The following is a 20,719-nucleotide window of genomic DNA, read 5'->3' as shown; positions in this document are numbered from 1 at the left end:
GGTTAAGTTTTTAATTGTAATCATTAGTTAGAAAACATTGATTCGGTTGACATTAAATAAATATTTATATATTATGCTTCGTACATAGACCAAGATTTATGTATATGTGGCCTAATTCTCGAATAAGTATAATGGGAGGCGAACAAGCTGCAGGTGTTCTTGCCCAAATTCAGAGTGACAAAAAGATTAGAGAAGGAAAACTGGTAAAACCAAATCATCATTGTTAGAGTTTTAATAATATGATTTATTGATTGTTATTATTTTTATAGTTAACAAAAGAAGAAGAAAAAATGTTAAAAGATCCGGTGATCAGACAATTTGAGAATGAAGGAAATCCATTTTATTCTAGTGCGAGGTAAGTAAAATTACAATTCAGTCAAGTCAAGAATTTTAAATTTGAATAAAAATTATGATTATGTAATTTTGTCATGCAAAATATCAATAGGTGTTGGGATGATGGCATCATTGATCCTGCTCAGACAAGGCAGGTGTTGGCGATGAGCTTGTCTGCCATCCAAAATTCACCAGTACAGCAAACCAAGTATGGAATTTTCCGGATGTAATCGATTAAGAAGTACCAATTTTAAATTGTGCCAAAACAATGATATATGATACAGCTACTCCGAGATACTGTCAAAATCAATACATTTATTTTATTATACTTATATGATAATTGCTTACTAAATTATTTTAATACATTCCTTGCTTACAGTCAGTATGTATGTTCGATCCATAGTAAAGTAACCACTTACAGTTATTACAGGTGTGTGGGATTGGATAGTTTTCAAAGCCGTAAAAATCTAATATATTAAGTAGTTTAGGTATCATTAATATTCTATATTGAAGTTAATTCAAAGGAATCATTATTAAATCACTTTTGTTTGTGATAACTGATTACCTGCTCTTGAGTTTCTAAATTGAATTTATTGCAAGCCATTAACTGTATTGATATATTGGTTTTGAATCCCACCTATAGTAATTCACATTAATTATATATTATATTTATAGATACTTTTAGAGGACATCCAATATTATAGATAATATGTTTTCTATATTATACAGTATTCTTACAATCTTACTATGCTGTACTCCCTGTGTGCCTATACTATAAGCTATAAGTTCACTTCACAGTATACAATTGTTATTCAAGAGGCTTAATATAGGCAATTATAATGACATTTAAAAAAAAAAAATGAAAATGTACCTACTGGTTACTTCTTTACTTTTTTAAAGTAACATAAAAGTGGTAATGTCGGTTGACGGTTGTGGCTTAGTTTTGGAATTGCATAGAAAAACGAATCAAACTAATCTTTTCTCTATAGTCACGTGTATTAAATATTATCTAATAGATAAATTCATGATACAACTAACTAGTATAACTAGTATAAGGCGTACAACTATAGTTTTATAGAAATATAACTAATATATCATCTGAATCTATGGCCATTTTTAAATTAAATTTTACAGTGAGCTTAATAATTATACACTTGCTACTATTCTAAATTGTGTATCGCCTAAAAATAGTCAATTTAAAAACATAAATTTTCACTATTGCACTTGTAAAAAAAAGATTTGAGTACCAAAAAATATTAACAAAAAATAGTAAGCAGTAGGTAGGTAACCATTTTGCTGAATACAAGATGTCAAGGCGTCAAGTCCATCTCATCATTTAGGTCCGTCACTGTAATGGATGTGTTAAATTTTAATTCAATGATACAAATTGTATACGATAAAAAACGGTTATGAGCAGAGATTGCCATATTATATGTCGACAAGATATTTCACGGTTTTGAGGAATTTCGTCATTATTTTTAATTCAAACCCATATAATAAATTAATGTGGTTTAACTTTGTTTTTAATTTCTTGTAAGTTGTAATGAAAACACTGTTCATATAACATTCTTACAGTCAAACGTATTATCAAAAAATTATAAAAACGCATTATAAAATAGTAGGTATGCTAATATTGTTAAAATTTGAAATAAATTGATAGTAGCAAAAAAAAATTGTGTATATTTTCGATGTATTTTTTTTGTTGGTTTAGGAAAACTTGTAAGGAACTTTGTTTGAAATTTCCAACGTTTTTGACACACAAACGAAAATGTGATCATAAATAAGTATAAAGTAAATATAAACTATAAGTTGAACATTTCAAACTAATATAGCTCGAAAAGATCAAAAGTATTTTGAACATTTCACCATGACTTAAAAACAGCTGTTGGAAATTTCAAATTGCTTCTAGTCTTTGTTTTTGAATTACAAAGAAAGAAAAATCGATTTTGTAGAAAACCAGTTGCTTAGTATTTTTTGTTGGTTTTTTTCCGATTGATTTAATTATTGATTTGATAATTATATGCGGAGAATTTCGATTATGACCCCTAAAGTACATAGGTACTAAGTCCAGTAATTTTAAATGAAAATGTACCTAAAATGTACCTATACTTACACTTTGACTGTGATATTATAATTTATACGTAAACTGCGAAAGTGATATTTTTTAAAATAAGTGTGTGTTTATTTAATAATATGGTAAGTCATCTTAAGATTTTTTCTTCATTACGAGCGCTCTGAAAAACGATGGCGTTTTTTTATTTAAACGCGCGGTGTACCATATATCGTATCGTATAGTGGTGGGGGGTGGGTCGTGGGCACGGCTTTGGATAGCTGTCTAAATCCGTGATCGTGGGTGTACCCACTTGGTTGGTGACCGAATACGCAGCCTCGCACAGAACGACCAGATTTAAAATCGACCATGCGGCGGTTGGAAAGTATACGTAGTAGTGTATAATTGAGTGATGTCGACCGATGTACAGGGCGACGATACCGTATAGAGCTTGCACGACGATCACCGACTGAACGAAGAAATTGAATTCATACAGACCGCGACCGGTGTCCATCAGCCCGCCGGACATGTCCGAAAGTTTTCGCCAAAGATCGACGAAACAGGACACGCGCGATTCGACACCTTTGCCGCCGCCGTCGACTCTGTTAGACGTGGCCACAGTGGTCATCTGTACCTAAAGTAATTATGCAAGGGATGTATCGTGTATGGAAATATTAATTGCAGTTTCGGTTTTATTTTCACTATATAAGTTGTTTCAACTTAATATTATAGTGAGTCTTCCTGATAATCCTGAGGATTTGAGGTATATAAATGTATATTATAAACAGGTATATAGTTGCGGACAATATACTTCCAGTTGATCACTTATAGCTGTATATGCCTGTATTTCAAATGTATAATACAAAATTCGTATTTTCAAAATAGATGAAATTTGTATATACCTATTATAATATGAAGCCTCTTTAAAATCATAATACCTATAAAATAATTTATAATAGGCACCTCTTCAGATATTAATCAAAAATTCCATACTGTTGAAGTAGGCATATCTCAAGAATCTTATAATATTATCATTATATTATTTTAAACAAAATAACAGTACCTATAATACAGCTTTTAAGAAAATATATTATAATATAGGTACTTAGGTATTGTATGCAATTAATACATAGACCGAGACATAGACTTTTACTTTTAAACAAAAATAGATATGGAATACCTACTTAAGAGTTTAAGACAAATAATTCAGTCAGTATAGTCCAAACTGAAACTTATATTATAAGAAAAGAAAATACAAAATTATAGTTATAGTCTGAGAAAAAATGTACGTGTTTGGAAAACGATTCAAATACCTTTTTTAATATAAAAACATAAAATACTTTCTACAGCCTATTTTAAATATAGGTATTAGGTAGGTATACCTAAGAATTTAAATTCACTGCTCATTCCTACGTACCTACAATATTATATATTAATATATTTTAGGGCTCATCAGTCATCTTGTATAAAGTGGGAGTGAAAGTGTGAATATGGAAACATATAATATATAATATGTATATTATATAGTCACCGAAGGGCCGTCAAACTATCAAAGATGGTGGATGATTTAAAAAGGCCTATGATTATATGCTGTAGCCTTAAGTTAGTTTCGTTACTACTATTATATATACTACTATTATACTAGTACTTACTAACAATTGATCGAGCAACATCTCGGAGGCTATAGTCAATAAATGGCAGTCCGTGACCCACTGGATGGTCGTAAGGTTCGTATAAAAATAAATGAGCCAATTAGCGTACACGTAAGTGGGTTGTACTTGCGATGTTAAGGCGCAGTTTGCGACCAACTCAAGAGTTGTTACGATCGCACCAACAACAATGAGCAAAACGATAAGAATCGACGAACCTAGGTCCAATTTCGCAATAGTGTACTGTTCATATTGAATCTGTGAAATAAATAACTAGAAATTAGTTACAAATTATAATATAGTACAAATATTATGTGAAGCCGTGAAGGTGAACAAACCTATTTGACAATACGTATATATATATATTATATACATAAGTATTAACTATTAAGTATATAATATAATATTTTTATAATATGTTTGATGTTATCAACACGTGGAGTTCACCTGAAATTCTTCATAGAAAGCGACCTATTCCTGATCTATATTAGTTTGAGTTTTAAAATTTGATTACCTAATTCCTCTTTGCTTTAATAACTACTTAAAAGTATTTTTTTAGTGCTATTCTGTAAAATTGTCGATAGCTAGAGAGGCTTATACCAGTTAGCATGCCCCCCCCCCCCTATTTCCACCAATGCTTCAATTAATGGACATGATTTTTATAAATTAAAAGAAACTGCCTATGCCACTGCTATGTACATTTTATAGCTTAACATAATTATATAATATAACTTCCGTAATATGGTTGTAATTTTTGGTTTCTTATAAAAATGTGGTCATAGTTTTCCTGTTGTAGGTACGAAGGAAGGCCTGCACACGTAGATATATGGTCATGAATCATGATTTATGGTGTATATTATATGTAATATGTTATAAAGTATAAAAGTATATAAACCTGATATTCTCGCCAGAGTTTGAAATATTCTTCTCGCTTCTCACGTGCTCTACTCGCCAACAACGGATTTAACAAAACGATGAGGACGGACAGCGACGTCATCAGCACATAGTTGATATTGTCCAAGGTCAGATCATCCAAGTATGGTTTCAATATGTTTTCTGTGTAGATCAGATGGTAAAAAACAAAACACGAAAACGCGTAGAACACGGCCGTATACGTCCATTCCATTATGAAATATTTGTCAGCCTTATGATTAGAGGCTGCCACAAACATGTTCTCGTCGGCTGATAAATATAATAGAAATAATTACGATTAGGCATATAGAATCTTCTACAGAACAGCAATGGAGATCCTTTAACACTGAAGGAAGAATCGGAAAGGGTGAAGGAGGTGGCCAACAGACAGACGAATTATAGCGCGATTTCTATAGTGGCGGGCTAATGCCGGCTCGGGAAGAGGACTACGGCATGCATGAGATGTCTTTATATTTAACCTATTTACGCGAACTTTGTTCTAAATTTTTAATTCTTAGTTATTATAATTGAACATTTTATAAATTTTGAGCTTTGAATGATTATAAAAAAAAAACGCACATATGTATTTTTAATATTTTTCATTTGCTATTGCAACAATATATCAGCCTTGTATTAATTTTTCACGCTTTTTGACCCAACAAATAAAATATATATATATATATTATATTATATTATATATAATGTCATAACTTATAAATAAAGTATACTTACATGGTATTCTCGTGATGATGCACATGGATCGAAGTAAATAGTTTAAGTACTTGGTTGCTTTTAAATAAGCACTGTTCTTACTATAAACCATAATTTGTACCGATATATTTAATTAAGCAACTATATATATTCAATTACCTATAGGTAATCAGTACTTATACCAAAATGAATATTTTAAATTTTAAAATTAAACACAGGTACAGCCAATAAGTTTTGAAGTTTTCCATATAGTCATATTCATAAGCAGAGTTTTAAATATTTTATTGTAATTCATAATTTGTGACTATTCTCGAATAAATCGTTTATAAAAATTGCATAAAATGAAACAACAAGTGATGGACTGTTTTAATTTTGATTTGAGTTAATTTGTATGTTTCTAACAACATATAATACAATGCGACACCAATAAATGTACATGTATTGAAGTTAATTGAAATATATTTCAATGTGTCTATCATATCCAAATGAATAATAATGATTATTTCGAAAAAATGTATTTTCGTTTAGGAGTTAATTCACGTTTAGTAAAATAATAGTAACAATAAGCAATGGCACGCATGAACGATGCATGAAAACCTGTATAAGTTTGCGTGATTGTTCCAGCATTAAATTTGTTTTATCATTTATTTGAACTTTATTATAATATCAAACTATACAATATTATTGAAACACGTATCCCTATAGGTTAAAACGTTGTAGATAAAAGTGGTTAATAGGTACCTAATGCGTGAGCTAAAAACCAAAAAATAAAAATAATAATAATATACCTATAATTCATGATTTAAATTACTAATTAGGTACCTATCTAGATAATTATAGTACAGGGATCATACAATGATAATAATTCATATTATAATACATACCACTATATACCAGTCACAAAGCTCATGAAGCTAACCAATTTTTTTTTCATATATAGTACCTATACCTAATACCTATATATCTAAATGAAATTATTATAAAAAACTACTCGATATTTTTTCTCTACAAGTAACATTTATAAATCATAATTATGAATATATATAATCATAAATATACATATTTAATATCTTTTTTTAAGTTTTTTTAATACTTACTCATGATAACAAAAACGCCTTACGAAAAATCACTCAGAAACAAAAAACATATTTTTGTTAAAAGTTAACCAAGTTAAGAGGACGCTACACGGCCATTTGTTGTCTCCGTCTTACAAGTAACATAGAAAATGTACGCTCGAAAGACACGGTTAGATCCATTAGTTAGAAAATTTGAATTAAGAGTGTGCAACAGTTAAAGTGAAATGTATACAACGCTCCAGAGATGGCCTATTAATTATTATGAAACATTATGGTAAGAACAATGATCATTAGGTATCTGTGTTTGTATGTGGATGCTTTACGATAGTTCAATTTTTTGTAGAGTTATACGGATATATTATAGCGTTAAATAAAAATGCTCATAACTCACTTAAAAATTGAATTGTTGTAAACAATTAAAAACATAGATAATGTTCTCACCATCAAGTTTCGTAATAGGTTGATTCCCTCTAATTTTTAAACTAACAGAGTTAAACGTGATCTGCTGATTAAACAGAAGTAAATAAATGTTTATAGGTAGTTTTTAAAAAAAATGTGAAATTATCCATTGGTTAGATTATAAATAATTCATGGGAAACGACAATCGTTTGAGACGAACAACGATTCCAATATATGTACACGCATATTATTTCGTTCCATTTTGGTTATTAAGATATTTTCACAAATGTAATTTTATTTTAAAGTTTCAAAGTTTTTTACATAGTTTATAAGTTACCTACCTACTTGTTGATAAAGGTATTTTTTATATTTTCAAATCCCAGGTTTTGTTTCCCTATCTTAGTATCTTACCCCATAAAGATGGCAAAAATTAAACTTTTTGGGAAAACCCGTGGATCTCCCTTTAAAGACGAAACTATCTTGTTATTAAAGATTGTAATTTTTAACAAATTTAATTTTTTCTTTAATTTATTTGGCTGATTAGTGGTTACTAAAAAGATTAAGTGCTAACATAGAGCAGTATTTAATTAATTTATGAATATAAAGTTTAATGACATGATAAAAATAATATGATATAATGTATATAAAAAATACCATCTATACCTATTGTATACAATTATATTAAATGGTTAATTGGTAGTAATAAAAATGAATTAAATATAAAAAAAATTACCAGCTATCAATATTACAATTATTATATAACGTATAACGATATTAAAGCTGTCAATATTATATGGGGAATATTAGGATCACTATATTCGCCTCAAATATAAAAATATTAAAGTTATCAAAATATAAAATAATGTATCGATGTTTTTTACATCGAGTTTGTCTTTCGATTTTTATTGGTCCATCGAAAATTACCTCCGATGTTATATCGATGTGTCAATGTATCGAAGTAGCTACTTAACTAATTTTTTTTTTTTATATTTTAAAATTAAAATTTTTTTTGATAATATTTGAAGTCCAATTTGTGGTTAGGTTATAAAGTTAATAAATAACAATTGATAAATAATTTGTATGTAAATAATTATCGTATTCCAAAGATCCTATTATGGTTATGGTTTATGTTGGTTTATGTAGGTAGGAATATAAACAATAATTTAATATTTTAATCACAAATGTGTAATTAAGCTATAATTGTAGATTTCAATATCTACTAAATGCTTTAATAAATATTAAAGTTACTCAATACCCTGCAAGTGTGAATGTGTAATCCATGATTACTACCTTATAAAATGTGAAATGTACGGTGTGGACATGTGGTGTATGGTATAACCGTATCCTTCATTTTAGAGTGCAAAATTTTCCTTTTTTTTTCGATACATCGGTGTTTATTCAGCGATGTATCGATTAATCGTCGTTTTAATTGGTTCGATACATCGACATCGATAAGACGTAATGAAAACATCGATTATTCGATACATCGTGATAGCTTCGATTTTTGCCATCCCTACATACGATTCCGCTTTAGACAGTTTTCACCACGATTAAAGATATCTTTAATCGTGGTTTTCACTGTATCATTTTTATCAATAAATTGCTTATTATGCACGAACTACTACATGTAGTAGTTCGTGTTATTATGTATGGTGATCTGCGGTCATGCCGGAGAACGGAGTGATAAGCACTTGTCCGAAAAATGATAACAGTCAAATATTGAAAATCAGTGATAACTGATAAGACGTGTAATGTGTAAAGAAAAATTGATTAAAATATGAGTTGAGACTGTCTAGGGTGGCGTAGTCGCGTAGTGCTGGTACTTACTACAGTTATTTATTACTGTAGCAAGTAGTGACTAAGCATATTTTTAAAATTTTTAGTAAATTTGTGTTACTGGAAATTAGAATCAATCCCATTTTATATTTCTTTTAAAAAGTTTATTCCGTCTACCTTCTATTGATAATGTCGAAAGTGTCTTTTTCGACGTTGGCGTATTGTAAAATGGTTGCCCATGCTGCCAAATATCCTCACTGTGAAGTAAACGGATTACTGGTCGCCGAGAACTCTACTAAGGGCGATAAGTTGGTTATAGTGGACACTGTTCCATTGTTCCATCAGTGTCTCCATGTGTCACCGATGTCAGAGATCGCCTTGATGCAAATTGATCAATCGGCCAGTACATGTGATATGTACATTGCTGGTTATTATCTAGCCAATGAAACGTTGGATGACTTAAGGTATCTAGATGTCTAACTTTTCAATATTTGTATTGTATATTAATTATGCAATGAATTGTGTACAAACGTATAGTGTGTCAAAGTTCTTCGTCTATATACGTACCATGTTAATCTTAATGCATTTTATGAAATATATATTATTATTAGTTGAGAAATCAATAGTTTCTTCAACTTTTGGAGACAAGATTAAAACTGAATGTATCTTAATTCTTAATAGCATAGGCGCGTGCAGACCTGAAATTCGGGAGGTGCCTACAATAATTTTGGGTCCTCTATTAAGAGTATAATATTATGTACATTTAATAAATTATCATATACAAATAAACATATTACCTACTAGTAACACTGTAGCTGTACTACAATGCTTAACATCTGTAGTATTTGAAAAAAACAACTAAAAATATTATATCTACTGGAGTCTTTTAACCAATCCAGCCACAAAAACACAGATTCATTAGTAGGTAGTTCATTTAGGAATATTTTTGTCATTATGTTCCTGTTTTTTCTTTTCTTTTTTTAAAATTATATTTTGTTCATTATTCAAATTATTTAGATTGTTCATTCACCTATTTTTATTAAGTAGGTAACTCACTTATCAATTTAATAATAAATAATGTATAATCATCACAGATTATATAAAACAAGCTACGTAAACAATATTATATTATTTTTTTTATTTACAGTTAGTTTTGATTGTACTTTTGTAGTCAATAATGTTTAGCTGTTATAATCATAATATGTTTTTCCACACAAATTAAAAATATTTTAAACATTTTATTCTATTAACATTAGCTAAAATACTTGTCCTATGCTCTGAGATTTAAATTTTAGGTCTTTAGGGCCCTTATTACAAAATGTCTGGGGTGCTTGTCATGCCTATGGTTAGTAGCTTGGATAAAAAAGTAATATGAGTACCTACTAATTACCAACTATTTTATCCTATGTTGCTATGGAAAGATAACTTACCTAAATTAAAAAAAATATATATTTGTTAAATTATCAGAAAATATCTGCAAATAAAAAGTATTTACCTATCAGACAAATTATTTTTAAACTAATTAACTAATTATGTTGAATGAGGCAATAGGATAGCTAATTAAATTTAGGTAGGTTCCTACAATAGATTAGATTAATCCATATAAATTATTATACAAATCTGATTAAAATTGACTAATTTGATTGAAGTACTATACTTAATCCGAGATAATCATTCTGGAATTTAAATTACCTAAGTAATCTATTATTCTTATATATTTTTTAAATACCTACTTATATTATGATAATTTAAATGTTTGTAGTTACGATAAACCAGCCCATAAGATTATGGATAAGATTGTTGAACATGAGACAAATGTCTGTATGGTTGTGGTTAGTAAAGTTTTTACTGTTTTCAAGCTAATATTTTAGATTTTAATAATTAATAATTCTAAATTACATTTTTTAGATCAATAATCGATTAATGGAGTTAAATCAAAAAGAAAGTGCATTATTAGTGCACACACAAGATGATGGGAAATGGAAACGTCTGAATAACTCTAAGTACTTATGAATAGTAAAATAATATAAAATAAATAATAATTAATTAAATTATTTTAAATTTAGCGTACAAATAGAAAATGTAACATTGGCTGCTGCATCAGCTGTATTACAACAACAGTTGTACAATAATTTGGTTGATTTTGACAATCATTTGGACAATTTGTCTTTAGACTGGCTCAATACAGAATTTTCCAACTGTGTGGAAAGAACATCTGGGCATGACATGGGAAGAAGACTGATGATTAATAAATCAGTTTCTTGACAATTGGAATGGGATGAGGGAATGAAACAAATTAAATTTTGATACATTAATTTTAGATGAGTATTAAGAATTGTTTTTTTAGTTCAATTATCAAGTATCAATGATTATTTTGTTTTCTTATTATTATTTATTATTTCAAATAGAAATGATGTAAGCCAAACTGTTTTAAATCTATCTAGTTTATAGTTATAGAAAAACAGTACATTAATAGTTTAATTATTACCAAAAATAAATTATTCCACATCATCTTTGGAATTTGCCATTTTTTCTTTATAAATACTATTTTATTATGATTATGCTACTTTTAGTATTTTTATGTTACTTATTGGGATTATAATTTATAATATAACATTTTTTAATGCAATTTTATTTATAAGTCTATAATTATATATTGTGTATTCACCATTTATATAGCATATACAAATAATAGCACATACAATTGTGTGTATTGTATAGTAAAAGTTTTTATATCGAAAACGATATACATAAGTAACATCATTGATTACAAATACTAGTATTCATAATCAATGGTAGCATCTTTAAAATTGTTAATGGTTTATGTACAGAATTTAAAGGTATACATTTATGTATGTTAAGTAATTTAAAGTAAATTTTTTGTTATTTTTAAGTATAAGTATGTATTTATAAACCATGAAATCTAAAATGATTTTAAATTGTAGGTATATCAAATTCTACGTTTTTAATATAATAATTATAATTTATAAGTAATAAATATTATTTTTATTTTTAATAGCTTGTAATTAAAAATAACCATGTGAAAAATTGAATTGAATTAAAGACTTGTTAAAAGCCTTATTGAGTTGGACTGTGAATTAGCCACTTAATAGTTGTTTAGTAAGTATTAGAGTGGTTCTTATTTTGGGGGTTTTTTAAATCAAGTCTGTAGTCACCATAATAAATAGTTGTCTAAGGGTGTTACATCTAGACGTTTCGGTGGGTCCATTTTAAACAAATCAGTTTTAACTGTCGATTTCACACTGTGTTTTTGAACCTCTGGTTGATTCTACGTTTTGTCGAACCACAACATGAAGCGGTCAGGATGAACACCGGACCCTTCTAAACGCAGTGTTATATCACAAAGATGAAAAAAGTTTTTTTGAAAATATTCATATTTTGGGCCATGGGATTATGCTCGACTGTTGACAGTATTTATATACAACTCATAGAGCTATATTTGTAAATATTAGTGTTACCTTATTGGTTAGAAAAAAGTAGTACCTATATAACTTAAGCAAGTAATTATTTTTATATTGTAAAACATTTAAAAAAAAAAATATTGCTATTGTAATAATGATTACTATTTTCATTCATAATGTATACCTATTAAGAGGATGATATACCCGCAACCCCCAGTTATCTCCGTATATGGCGTAACATAGCACATTTTAGTAAAATTATTTTACTCTGCAGAACGCGTGTAGCTCCGTTACAGTGGCGTATTTAGTATTTTTTGTAGGGGGCAGATGACAAGAATTTTAGCTTACAGATTACGATGTAATAATTATAATATAATAATAGACATGTATTTAAAGAGCCATGGGGGTGGATATGGGGACAAATATCCGCCCCTGCCCGTTAATTTAAAAAAGTGAATTGACCTCTTATAAAATTTAATGGTAAAAATTAGGCAACCTCATGGGTTTTTTATTGTATTATAATTTTAAAGCGAGTTACGAGTAATGTAAAGTAACACGGTGTCCAAAGTAAATGCGTCCGCGTTCCGATGCGTCGAAACTCGAAAAACAAAACAGCTTTTAATTCGCCGCATCGGACGCAATTGGAACAGCGTGGTCAGAATAGAAATCGCACGCACTCGCCGGATTTACTTTGGACACGGAGTTAGATGTATAAACAATTTTCAATTTTAAAATGCTCATAACTCGCTTTAAAATTAAAATATAATAAAAATCTCACGAGATTGCCTAGGTAATAAGTAATAATTAATAATCTTACATTTAGATTATATAAGAGGTCAATTCCCTCTAATTTTTAAACTATAACCAATACACGTAATCTGCGGAGCGTAAAATTTGTATGTTACGCACTAGCAAGGCGGAGACAACACTGAAGTGCTTAACACATGTGGGTATCACTTCCTTAATTATCGATATAATGATTGACGATAATGATTATTTAATATATTTTATTGTTATTATACGAGTATCATTACATCAAAATATAGAGCCTAAAATATAAGGCTTTCCCAAACTGCGGTATTTTCGACATCGGATTTAAAGTTTAAACGATCTTTGACCGCCACGGCAAGAAAACGGTTCGCTGCGGCACTATAATATATTAACATAGAACGATAATAATTAATAGAAAATATAAATTTAGAAACTAACTTTCGTTCATAATGTCTTGACGATAAACGTTTAGGTATCGTAGGAAACACTATAATATTAATGTTGGGATCACTTCCAGTTTAAATTACTCTTAAAGAGTTACACCAGTCTCCGAGTTTCACCTACAGCTATTTAATACTTAATAGTATTTACTAATAAGTATAGTCTATTTACCATGACTTAAGACTTTATTTCGTCATGCTATAGACTACCTAATATATTCATCTCAATAATAATAATAATTATTAATCCATCTTGAATCATATTTGAAAAATAAATGTTTTTATTAAAACGCCTTTTAAGATATGCATAGGCAATAGAGTGTTGCTATCAGAATTGAGTTATGGTTGCCGAATTGCCGGCTTATCAGAAGTGATAAGTGGAAAATGTACCGACAGTACCGTACATTTGAAGTTTGAATATTATAAATTTACGGCCGTACGGGACTTCCGAGCTATCTCCGTTCTCCACAGTAGTTGTTACTTGTTAGTTGAAATGCTGAATAGTGACAGTGAAATAAATTGTTAACTGTTTATAAAAAAGTCTTAGTGTTTTAATTCTGAATTTCATTTTTACTCTTTTGACTATGACTGAGGTGTACTTGTAGAAATTTAAAATTAATTTTCTCAATTTATGTATAACACAATACCTATTATTACTCTCATTTGAATTGCAAAATGTCTTCTAACGCAGTTGTTCACGACGATTCAGAAAACTTCAAAATTCTTGTAGCAACAGACTTACATTTAGGTTTTGAAGAAAAGAATTTGGTTCGAGGTGAAAACAAAAATTACATTATATCTATAACATGTGACATGTACGGCTGTACTGTACATACTTCCTACATGGCTACATGCTATTATAATAATATAATATAATATATTAATAATAATTATACCTAAATGGCTTAGTATTTAATAACTTTTATAAAAGAATACACATGAGATTTATTAGTTTTTGTGTAGTACACATACCTAAATATTTTGGCATGACGTCTACTTAAGAAGATATTTTAATTTTTTTTTATCAAAATTGTTTGAATAATTCTATTTCACATACAATTATAAAGATCTTTATTTTCCTAATTGTAGGTAATATCTACTTACCAATTTATATATCTATATTGTTTTAGCTGATGACACATTTAATACATTCGAAGAAGTGTTACAATTAGCAGTTAAACATGAAGTTGATTTTATTTTGTTGGCTGGTGATCTATTTCATGTCAACCAGCCTTCAGTATCATCTTTGGAAAGATGTATTTCCCTCTTGCGTCATTATTGTTTGGGAGACAAGTAAATATTAAAAGAACTTTAAAATAAACTTAAGTCTTAAAGCGTTTTATTATGATTGTAATAAAAAATAACTAATCAATTATTATTCATTGTTCTAAATAGTGAGACTAGTGTGGATAAAATATTTTATTATTTTTTTTATAATATAGGCCTATAAATATGGAATTTGTTTGTGACCAAGCTGAAGTATTTAAACATTGCAATAATCCCATTGTTAATTTTGAAGATCAAAATCTTAATGTTTCGATTCCGGTTTTTTCAATTCATGGCAATCATGATGATCCTTGTGGTAAAATATTTCATTGAACATATTATTTACCTGTATGTGTTGTCTAAGTTTTATAAGTGTATAACATACCAAATTTTACGCTCAGCAGAATACGTGTATTTCCAATACTTAAAAAATTAGAGTGAATTGACCTCTTATTAAATCTAAAGATAATATCTAGGCAACCTCATGAGCTTTGTATTATATTTTGATTTTAAAGCGAGTTATGAGTATTTTAAAATTGTAAATTGTTTATACATCTTAAAATACTCTTTAAAATTAAAATATAATAAAAAGCCCATGAGGTTGCCTAGATACTACCTATGGATTTTATAAGAGGTCAATTATCACTAATATTTAAATTAACGGAGCTACACATATACTGCTGAACCGTAGCATTTGCTATGCCATGCACTTGTAAGACGAAGATAACACATGCTGGTATCACATCCTTTTAATTAAAAAAATATTAATATATATAAATAAAAAATTTCAAGGCTATAGAGAGGTATCATGTATGGATCTTTTAAGTTCAATGGGCTTAATCAATTACTTTGGCAAACAAACAAATCTTCAAGAGCTCAAAATAAATCCTATACTTTTAAAGAAAGGATCAAATAAACTAGCCATCTATGGTTTGAGTCATATTAGAGACGAAAGATTGGAACGATTATTTAAGGAAAAAAAAGTATTTATGAATCGCCCATTAGAAGATGTAGATGATTGGTTCAATATATTTGTATGTCATCAAAATCGTGTAAATCGTCCTGGTACAAAATATTTATCAGAAAAATGTATTCCAAGTCATATAATGCTTACTATTTGGGGACATGAACATGAAAGTTTAATTGATCCTGTTCGAGGGGAATCAAATTCAGGTTATATTTGCCAGCCAGGTAATAGCAATAATAGTTAATATGCATAATATTATAACTAAGCTTAAATTAATAATATTTAAATAAATTTATATAATCTATTGAAAAAATTACTATTTTACTATTAGGCAGTACAGTAGCAACATCTATGTGTGAAGGAGAAGCAGGTAATAAATATGTTGGATTGTTAACTATCAGCGGTAAACATTTTAGAATGGAACCACTGGAATTGAAAACTGTTAGGCTGATGCATTTTGAGACTGTAAAACTGTCAGAATGTGAAGAAGATGTTAGTACTTCAAAGAAAACTCAGGAATTTGTTAGAAGACAAATTGAGGATATCTTATCGAGATTGAGTCTTAAATATAGCGGTAAGTTTGAATTACTTTTTATTTATTTTTATAATTAATTTATATTTAATTGATAAAAACTAATATTGTTAATCTTGCATTATGAACCCACTACCGGTCAAAACTGGTCATTACCCATCACACGAGTTTTCCACTTTTATCATTTAATATTAGGTACTATTGCATTTCACTGTCAGCTCATTGCCTAATGTTATCTCATTAAAAAATAAATTTACTACTATACTAAATAATATACATTAATACAATTTACAAAATCGTATAAATCTTTTACTCAAAATTAAACTAAACTATATTTATATTTAAAAATGTTTTTAACAATAATTAAAAAAACATAGAACAATTCAGGTTGTTGTCGGTATTATATAAAATGTTTATTTTAGAATTTAGATTCATTATGTATGAATGATAGGTACATATTTTAATAATAATTTCATTATAATTTTTTTTAATTTACAAAGAGATATTAGCTTGTATAACTGAATAGTATTTAACTATGTCACAGTAAATAAGAAAAAATAAATTTCATAAATTTATTCATGATGTATTAAATGATAAACAGTATAGATATAAAAGTAAAAATGTCACTAAAAATAAAAACACACTGAACATTTTTGTTTGTCAAATATAGCTGTCATATTATGCATAAATTAATAAAATGTTAAATGCTACTAAGATTACAATCTCAATACATTTTTATTTTTTATACTTTTATACTTTTTGATTATGTTACTAAAATTTACCAATTTAAAGTGACCTATTAACTATCATAATTCAATAAATTAATAATATTTGATAATTTTGCTTAGGTCACAACAAACAACCAAAAATTACCATTAATACGACTCCGAGTTGAATATACGAATGAAACTCAACATTTTAATGGTATTCAGTTTGGACATGAATTTCAAGACCGTGTTGCTAATTCTAATGATATGATATTATTAAGAATGGAAAAGAAGAGTGTCCAAAAAAAAACCAGGTGCATTGATGATCAAGTTCTTTCGAATATCATGGACGATGAAGAAGTATTAATCTTACAGACCTAATAGTAAACCAATTCAATTTAGTTTAATTTAATATTTATAATTTTAATTTAGATGGAAAAAATTGAACATATTGTTGATCAATATTTTAGAACTGCTAGTGAAGAAAATCAACTAGAATTATTGTCTGTTGATGGTATGGCTGAAGCAGTTGATTGGCTTGTAAATAAATCATGTCATGATGCAATAAAAAGAGTTGTAGAGTAAGTATAATTTATAAAGTATATAGAACTATTATAATGCAGTATGATAGTATTTACTAGTGGTTGGCAGTTTCTAGTAAATAAATATTGAGGGGAGATCTGACACAGTGATGGGAATTCATGGGGGTAATTTTGTCATACAATTTAATGAACCCATTTTCAATACCATTTATATCACGTGGCTTATTCTCTCTGGCCTCCTTAACCAAATCCAACAATAACATTATATATTCTGATTGAAACCGTCGGTGGTAGTTTGGCTGGGCCAACAACTGCGGCAATGACTTCAATGGTTGCAGATTATAATAGTAATATTAGTAATTAGTATTTTTTTTTTACATTGGACATTGATAGCCGCTCACTGGCCTAGGCTCTTTTTAACTCACTAACCAGAAGATTTGATTTTATCAAACTGTTTTAATATAAATATGATTATTCTGATTGAAATATAAATAATTATCATGTAACAATGTACTTGAGGTGCTAGTGTAGCGTGCGATTTACCGCTTACATGTGCTCTACCTGTGGTCTACCCATTACTATCCAGTTCTTTATCGTTAACGTTATATTTTGTCTCCAGACTCCGATAATCTATAATAATTTAGTATTTTAGATTTTAGCGTGCTTTCCGATTTCGACGATGCATGTAGCTTAGGTTAGATACTAAATTGGCTAAAAATATACGTGGCTTTTTTAGAAGATACGCAGGCAAGAAACTTAAGTTATATGTGGATGTGATTTAAATTGTTTTAATGTGATTTTACAAATGAAAAACAAATGAAACTTATATGTGTATGTGATTTAATGTGATTGAAATATTTTTGAAATACATACGCATAATGCTAAGCGGCTCATAAATCGCATTCACCAAAAACAGGCTGGTAGATCGCACGCTATACCAGAAACGAGCTGGTAGATCGCACGCTACACTAGCACCATACTTGAAGCTATTAAAATTATATATTTATATTGTCTATAAAAAAAATATGTTTATTTTAAAATTAGCTAGGTTTCTAGGATTTTATTTCAAATAGCATTTATATTATATATTTGATTTAGTCATATGGTATAATAATATAATATACATTTTTTGTATTTCAAAACAAATCAAAATTTTTTTCAGACATCAAAAGAAAAAAATGAAGAATTATGTCATAAAACAAGAAGGTCTCGACGAAAATAACATATCAGAGCACATTATTAGTTATCATAGTTCTCGCACCCAAAAATCAAAAGATGAAGCTAATGATGTATGATGTTAATTTACTAATAAATATTAATGAATTAGTATAGGTATTAAATACTATTTTAATTTAAGGTTCGTGAAGTATTGAGTTCCCAGCAACATACAACTCAAAGTTATTCTGACAATGATTCAAATATTTCACCTGTAAACTCAGATGATGAAGAAATTAGTAATAATTCTTCTACAAGTAGTGTTCAAAACGTCCGGGGTAAAAGAGGTCGCGGTGGCAGAGCACCTAGAGCTACTACTAGAGCTAGAGGAAGAGCAAGAGGCCAGACTACTCTTAGATTTTAAAAAAAATATTGGTATTAATGATCTTTCTAATTTACATTATATTATTAATCATTTTTATTGTTATTTATTACATACAAGCTAAAACAGATTTAGTAAATATAATAACTACCTATGGTTTTATTTTGTTTGGAATCATCCTAGCAAACAAAATGTAACCATTTCATAATACTATAATTTGATTGGTTCTAAATTTTAATATAAGATTTTATCTTTAATAGTATTACAAATACGCAAAAATATAAAGTATTTGTTCTATTTTAAATAGCTACATAGCTAATTAATAATTTTTTAAAACCAAAAAATTATTGTGAACAACTATACCAGCTTCTAGTTTTTTAAATCATACTAATTTTAAAATAGTAATTACTATTAACTGTTTGAACCATAGAGGCACCCATTAAATCCACCCATAATTTTCAAAATGTTGAAAAATATAATATACCTTCAGAAATTCAGTTTATATTATTTAAATTTTAAATTATGAATGTTAATTTCATTATAATTAAAATTAATCATAATATTGGGGTACTCATAGTATTGAAATTAATTCTCATTAATATTTAAAATTTAAATCTCTAATGTAAAATTTTTTTAATAAAACATTAATCTTTGGAATTTGGTGTATAATTCATTTGTTCTATTGTATTTTTTCATAGTTGTCTCTTATTATTTATCAGATATTTAAATTTATTTGTACTTTTTAAATTAGAAATCATAGCACATAATCCATTTTCCAAAAATAATAATAATATAGATAATATAATAATATATGTTACCTATGGTTGGTTTAATGTGTATAGTGCAAGTACATACCACTGATCTAAATAGTTTAATGCTTATAAGTTATAAGTTATAACCTATAAAAATCCATAATAGATCTGTATCTTATTGTGGGTTAGCTACCCATTTATAAAATGTATCCGCATACCACCAGCCAATCCACTCGAATTGGCAAATGCCACAAAAAAGTGGCCTCAAGACGCCACTGGTTGCTATTGAATATTGATTAATAATCACTCATAAAATTAAATATGATTAAATCTATTGATAGTTATTAATTTATTCAACATATTTTATTGTTAATAATATAAAACATTCTAGTTCAAAAAAAAATACATCATTGTAAAATCAATTCATTCATCGCTCCGCTCAGAATCCACTAAGGTTACACACATAGATGCATAGTGTTACCTAAAACGTCCTCGACATCTATGACTGAAAGAAAAAAATATTATACTTAATGCAATAATGCCTTAGTACTTACCAACTGGTTACCTACTATTTATTAATAATTATTAATTATATCTATAACCTATATGATATTGCTATTCACTGATGTCAGCTGCACTCGGTACAAGCTGTTTGTTTTCTCTCTCTCTTGCCCACTCACAACATAGACAAAACATTTTCATGCAAAATCGTTTTTTTTTTCTATTTCTTCATCTCTTAAACAAAATTGTATTGCTCTCGTGTTTTTTTAGATGTTTCACTTTCACTAGTCTTCTATGAATGCACGAAGGCTTGCAACTCAAACTTAAAAAAATGTCTCCCTCCTTCTTTATTTATATTAATTAAATCATACTTAAG

The 20,719-nt window shown here is 28.3% G+C and overlaps 4 protein-coding genes across 7 annotated transcripts in view; 3 read left to right on the top strand and 1 right to left on the bottom strand.

The window, feature by feature from the left end:
* The window catches only part of LOC100168720 (methylcrotonoyl-CoA carboxylase beta chain, mitochondrial), a 3,752-nt gene extending 3,067 nt beyond the window's left edge, over positions 1-685 (top strand). Inside the window, exons 10-12 of the mRNA XM_001946660.5 lie at positions 89-203; positions 270-355; positions 446-685. Coding sequence (XP_001946695.2) covers positions 89-203; positions 270-355; positions 446-563 — 319 coding nt within the window. The 3' untranslated portion in view covers positions 564-685. The remainder of the gene's footprint in view (positions 1-88; positions 204-269; positions 356-445) is intronic.
* LOC100568871 lies at positions 230-5,379 on the bottom strand. Of its 4 annotated transcripts, XM_016806474.2 has the most exons (7): positions 4,928-5,218; positions 4,251-4,290; positions 4,040-4,095; positions 2,697-3,017; positions 899-970; positions 711-800; positions 512-630 (listed from the first exon to the last, which is right to left on the bottom strand). In XM_016806474.2, the coding sequence occupies exons 1-7, from the start codon at positions 5,201-5,203 to the stop codon at positions 568-570; spliced, it is 918 nt and encodes a 305-aa protein (XP_016661963.2). In that variant the 5' UTR covers positions 5,204-5,218; the 3' UTR covers positions 512-567. The 4 variants fall into 4 exon arrangements, 3 of the variants coding, with proteins under 3 accessions (XP_003246204.4, XP_016661963.2, XP_029342982.1); XM_003246156.4 differs by having other exon boundaries at positions 230-630; positions 4,036-4,290; XR_003839021.1 differs by having other exon boundaries at positions 621-630; positions 711-970; positions 4,036-4,290; positions 4,928-5,376.
* Positions 5,380-8,909: 3,530 nt separating this feature from the next.
* Positions 8,910-11,426, top strand: LOC100161253 (neighbor of COX4-like). The gene is given in 4 exon segments (NM_001162639.1): positions 8,910-9,370; positions 10,669-10,738; positions 10,815-10,909; positions 10,973-11,426. Coding segments are annotated over 4 exon segments (639 nt in total). The 5' UTR covers positions 8,910-9,095; the 3' UTR covers positions 11,172-11,426.
* Positions 11,427-13,908: 2,482 nt separating this feature from the next.
* Positions 13,909-19,747, top strand: LOC100164634 (double-strand break repair protein MRE11). Its single transcript, XM_008187338.3, is given in 10 exon segments — positions 13,909-14,314; positions 14,670-14,832; positions 14,982-15,121; positions 15,598-15,996; positions 16,104-16,346; positions 17,153-17,169; positions 17,171-17,371; positions 17,444-17,592; positions 18,716-18,842; positions 18,911-19,747. Coding segments are annotated over 10 exon segments (1,761 nt in total). The 5' UTR covers positions 13,909-14,214; the 3' UTR covers positions 19,133-19,747.
* Positions 19,748-20,719: the final 972 nt, after the last annotated feature.

Source organism: Acyrthosiphon pisum, chromosome A1, assembly GCF_005508785.2.
Source record: "Acyrthosiphon pisum isolate AL4f chromosome A1, pea_aphid_22Mar2018_4r6ur, whole genome shotgun sequence".
NCBI lineage: Eukaryota > Metazoa > Arthropoda > Insecta > Hemiptera > Aphididae > Acyrthosiphon > Acyrthosiphon pisum.
This window is presented reverse-complemented; position numbering and strand designations above follow the sequence as displayed.

Coding starts and splice junctions, on each gene's coding strand:
- LOC100568871 (XM_003246156.4), bottom strand. CDS start 5,203: ATGTTTGTGGCAGCCTCTAATCATAAGGCTGACAAATATTTCATAATG. Junction 971..2,696: donor CGTATTCGGTCACCAACCAA/GTGGGTACACCC, acceptor GAATTACTATAG/GTGGGATTCAAAACCAATAT. Junction 801..898: donor ATTTAGAAACTCAAGAGCAG/GTAATCAGTTAT, acceptor TTAATATATTAG/ATTTTTACGGCTTTGAAAAC.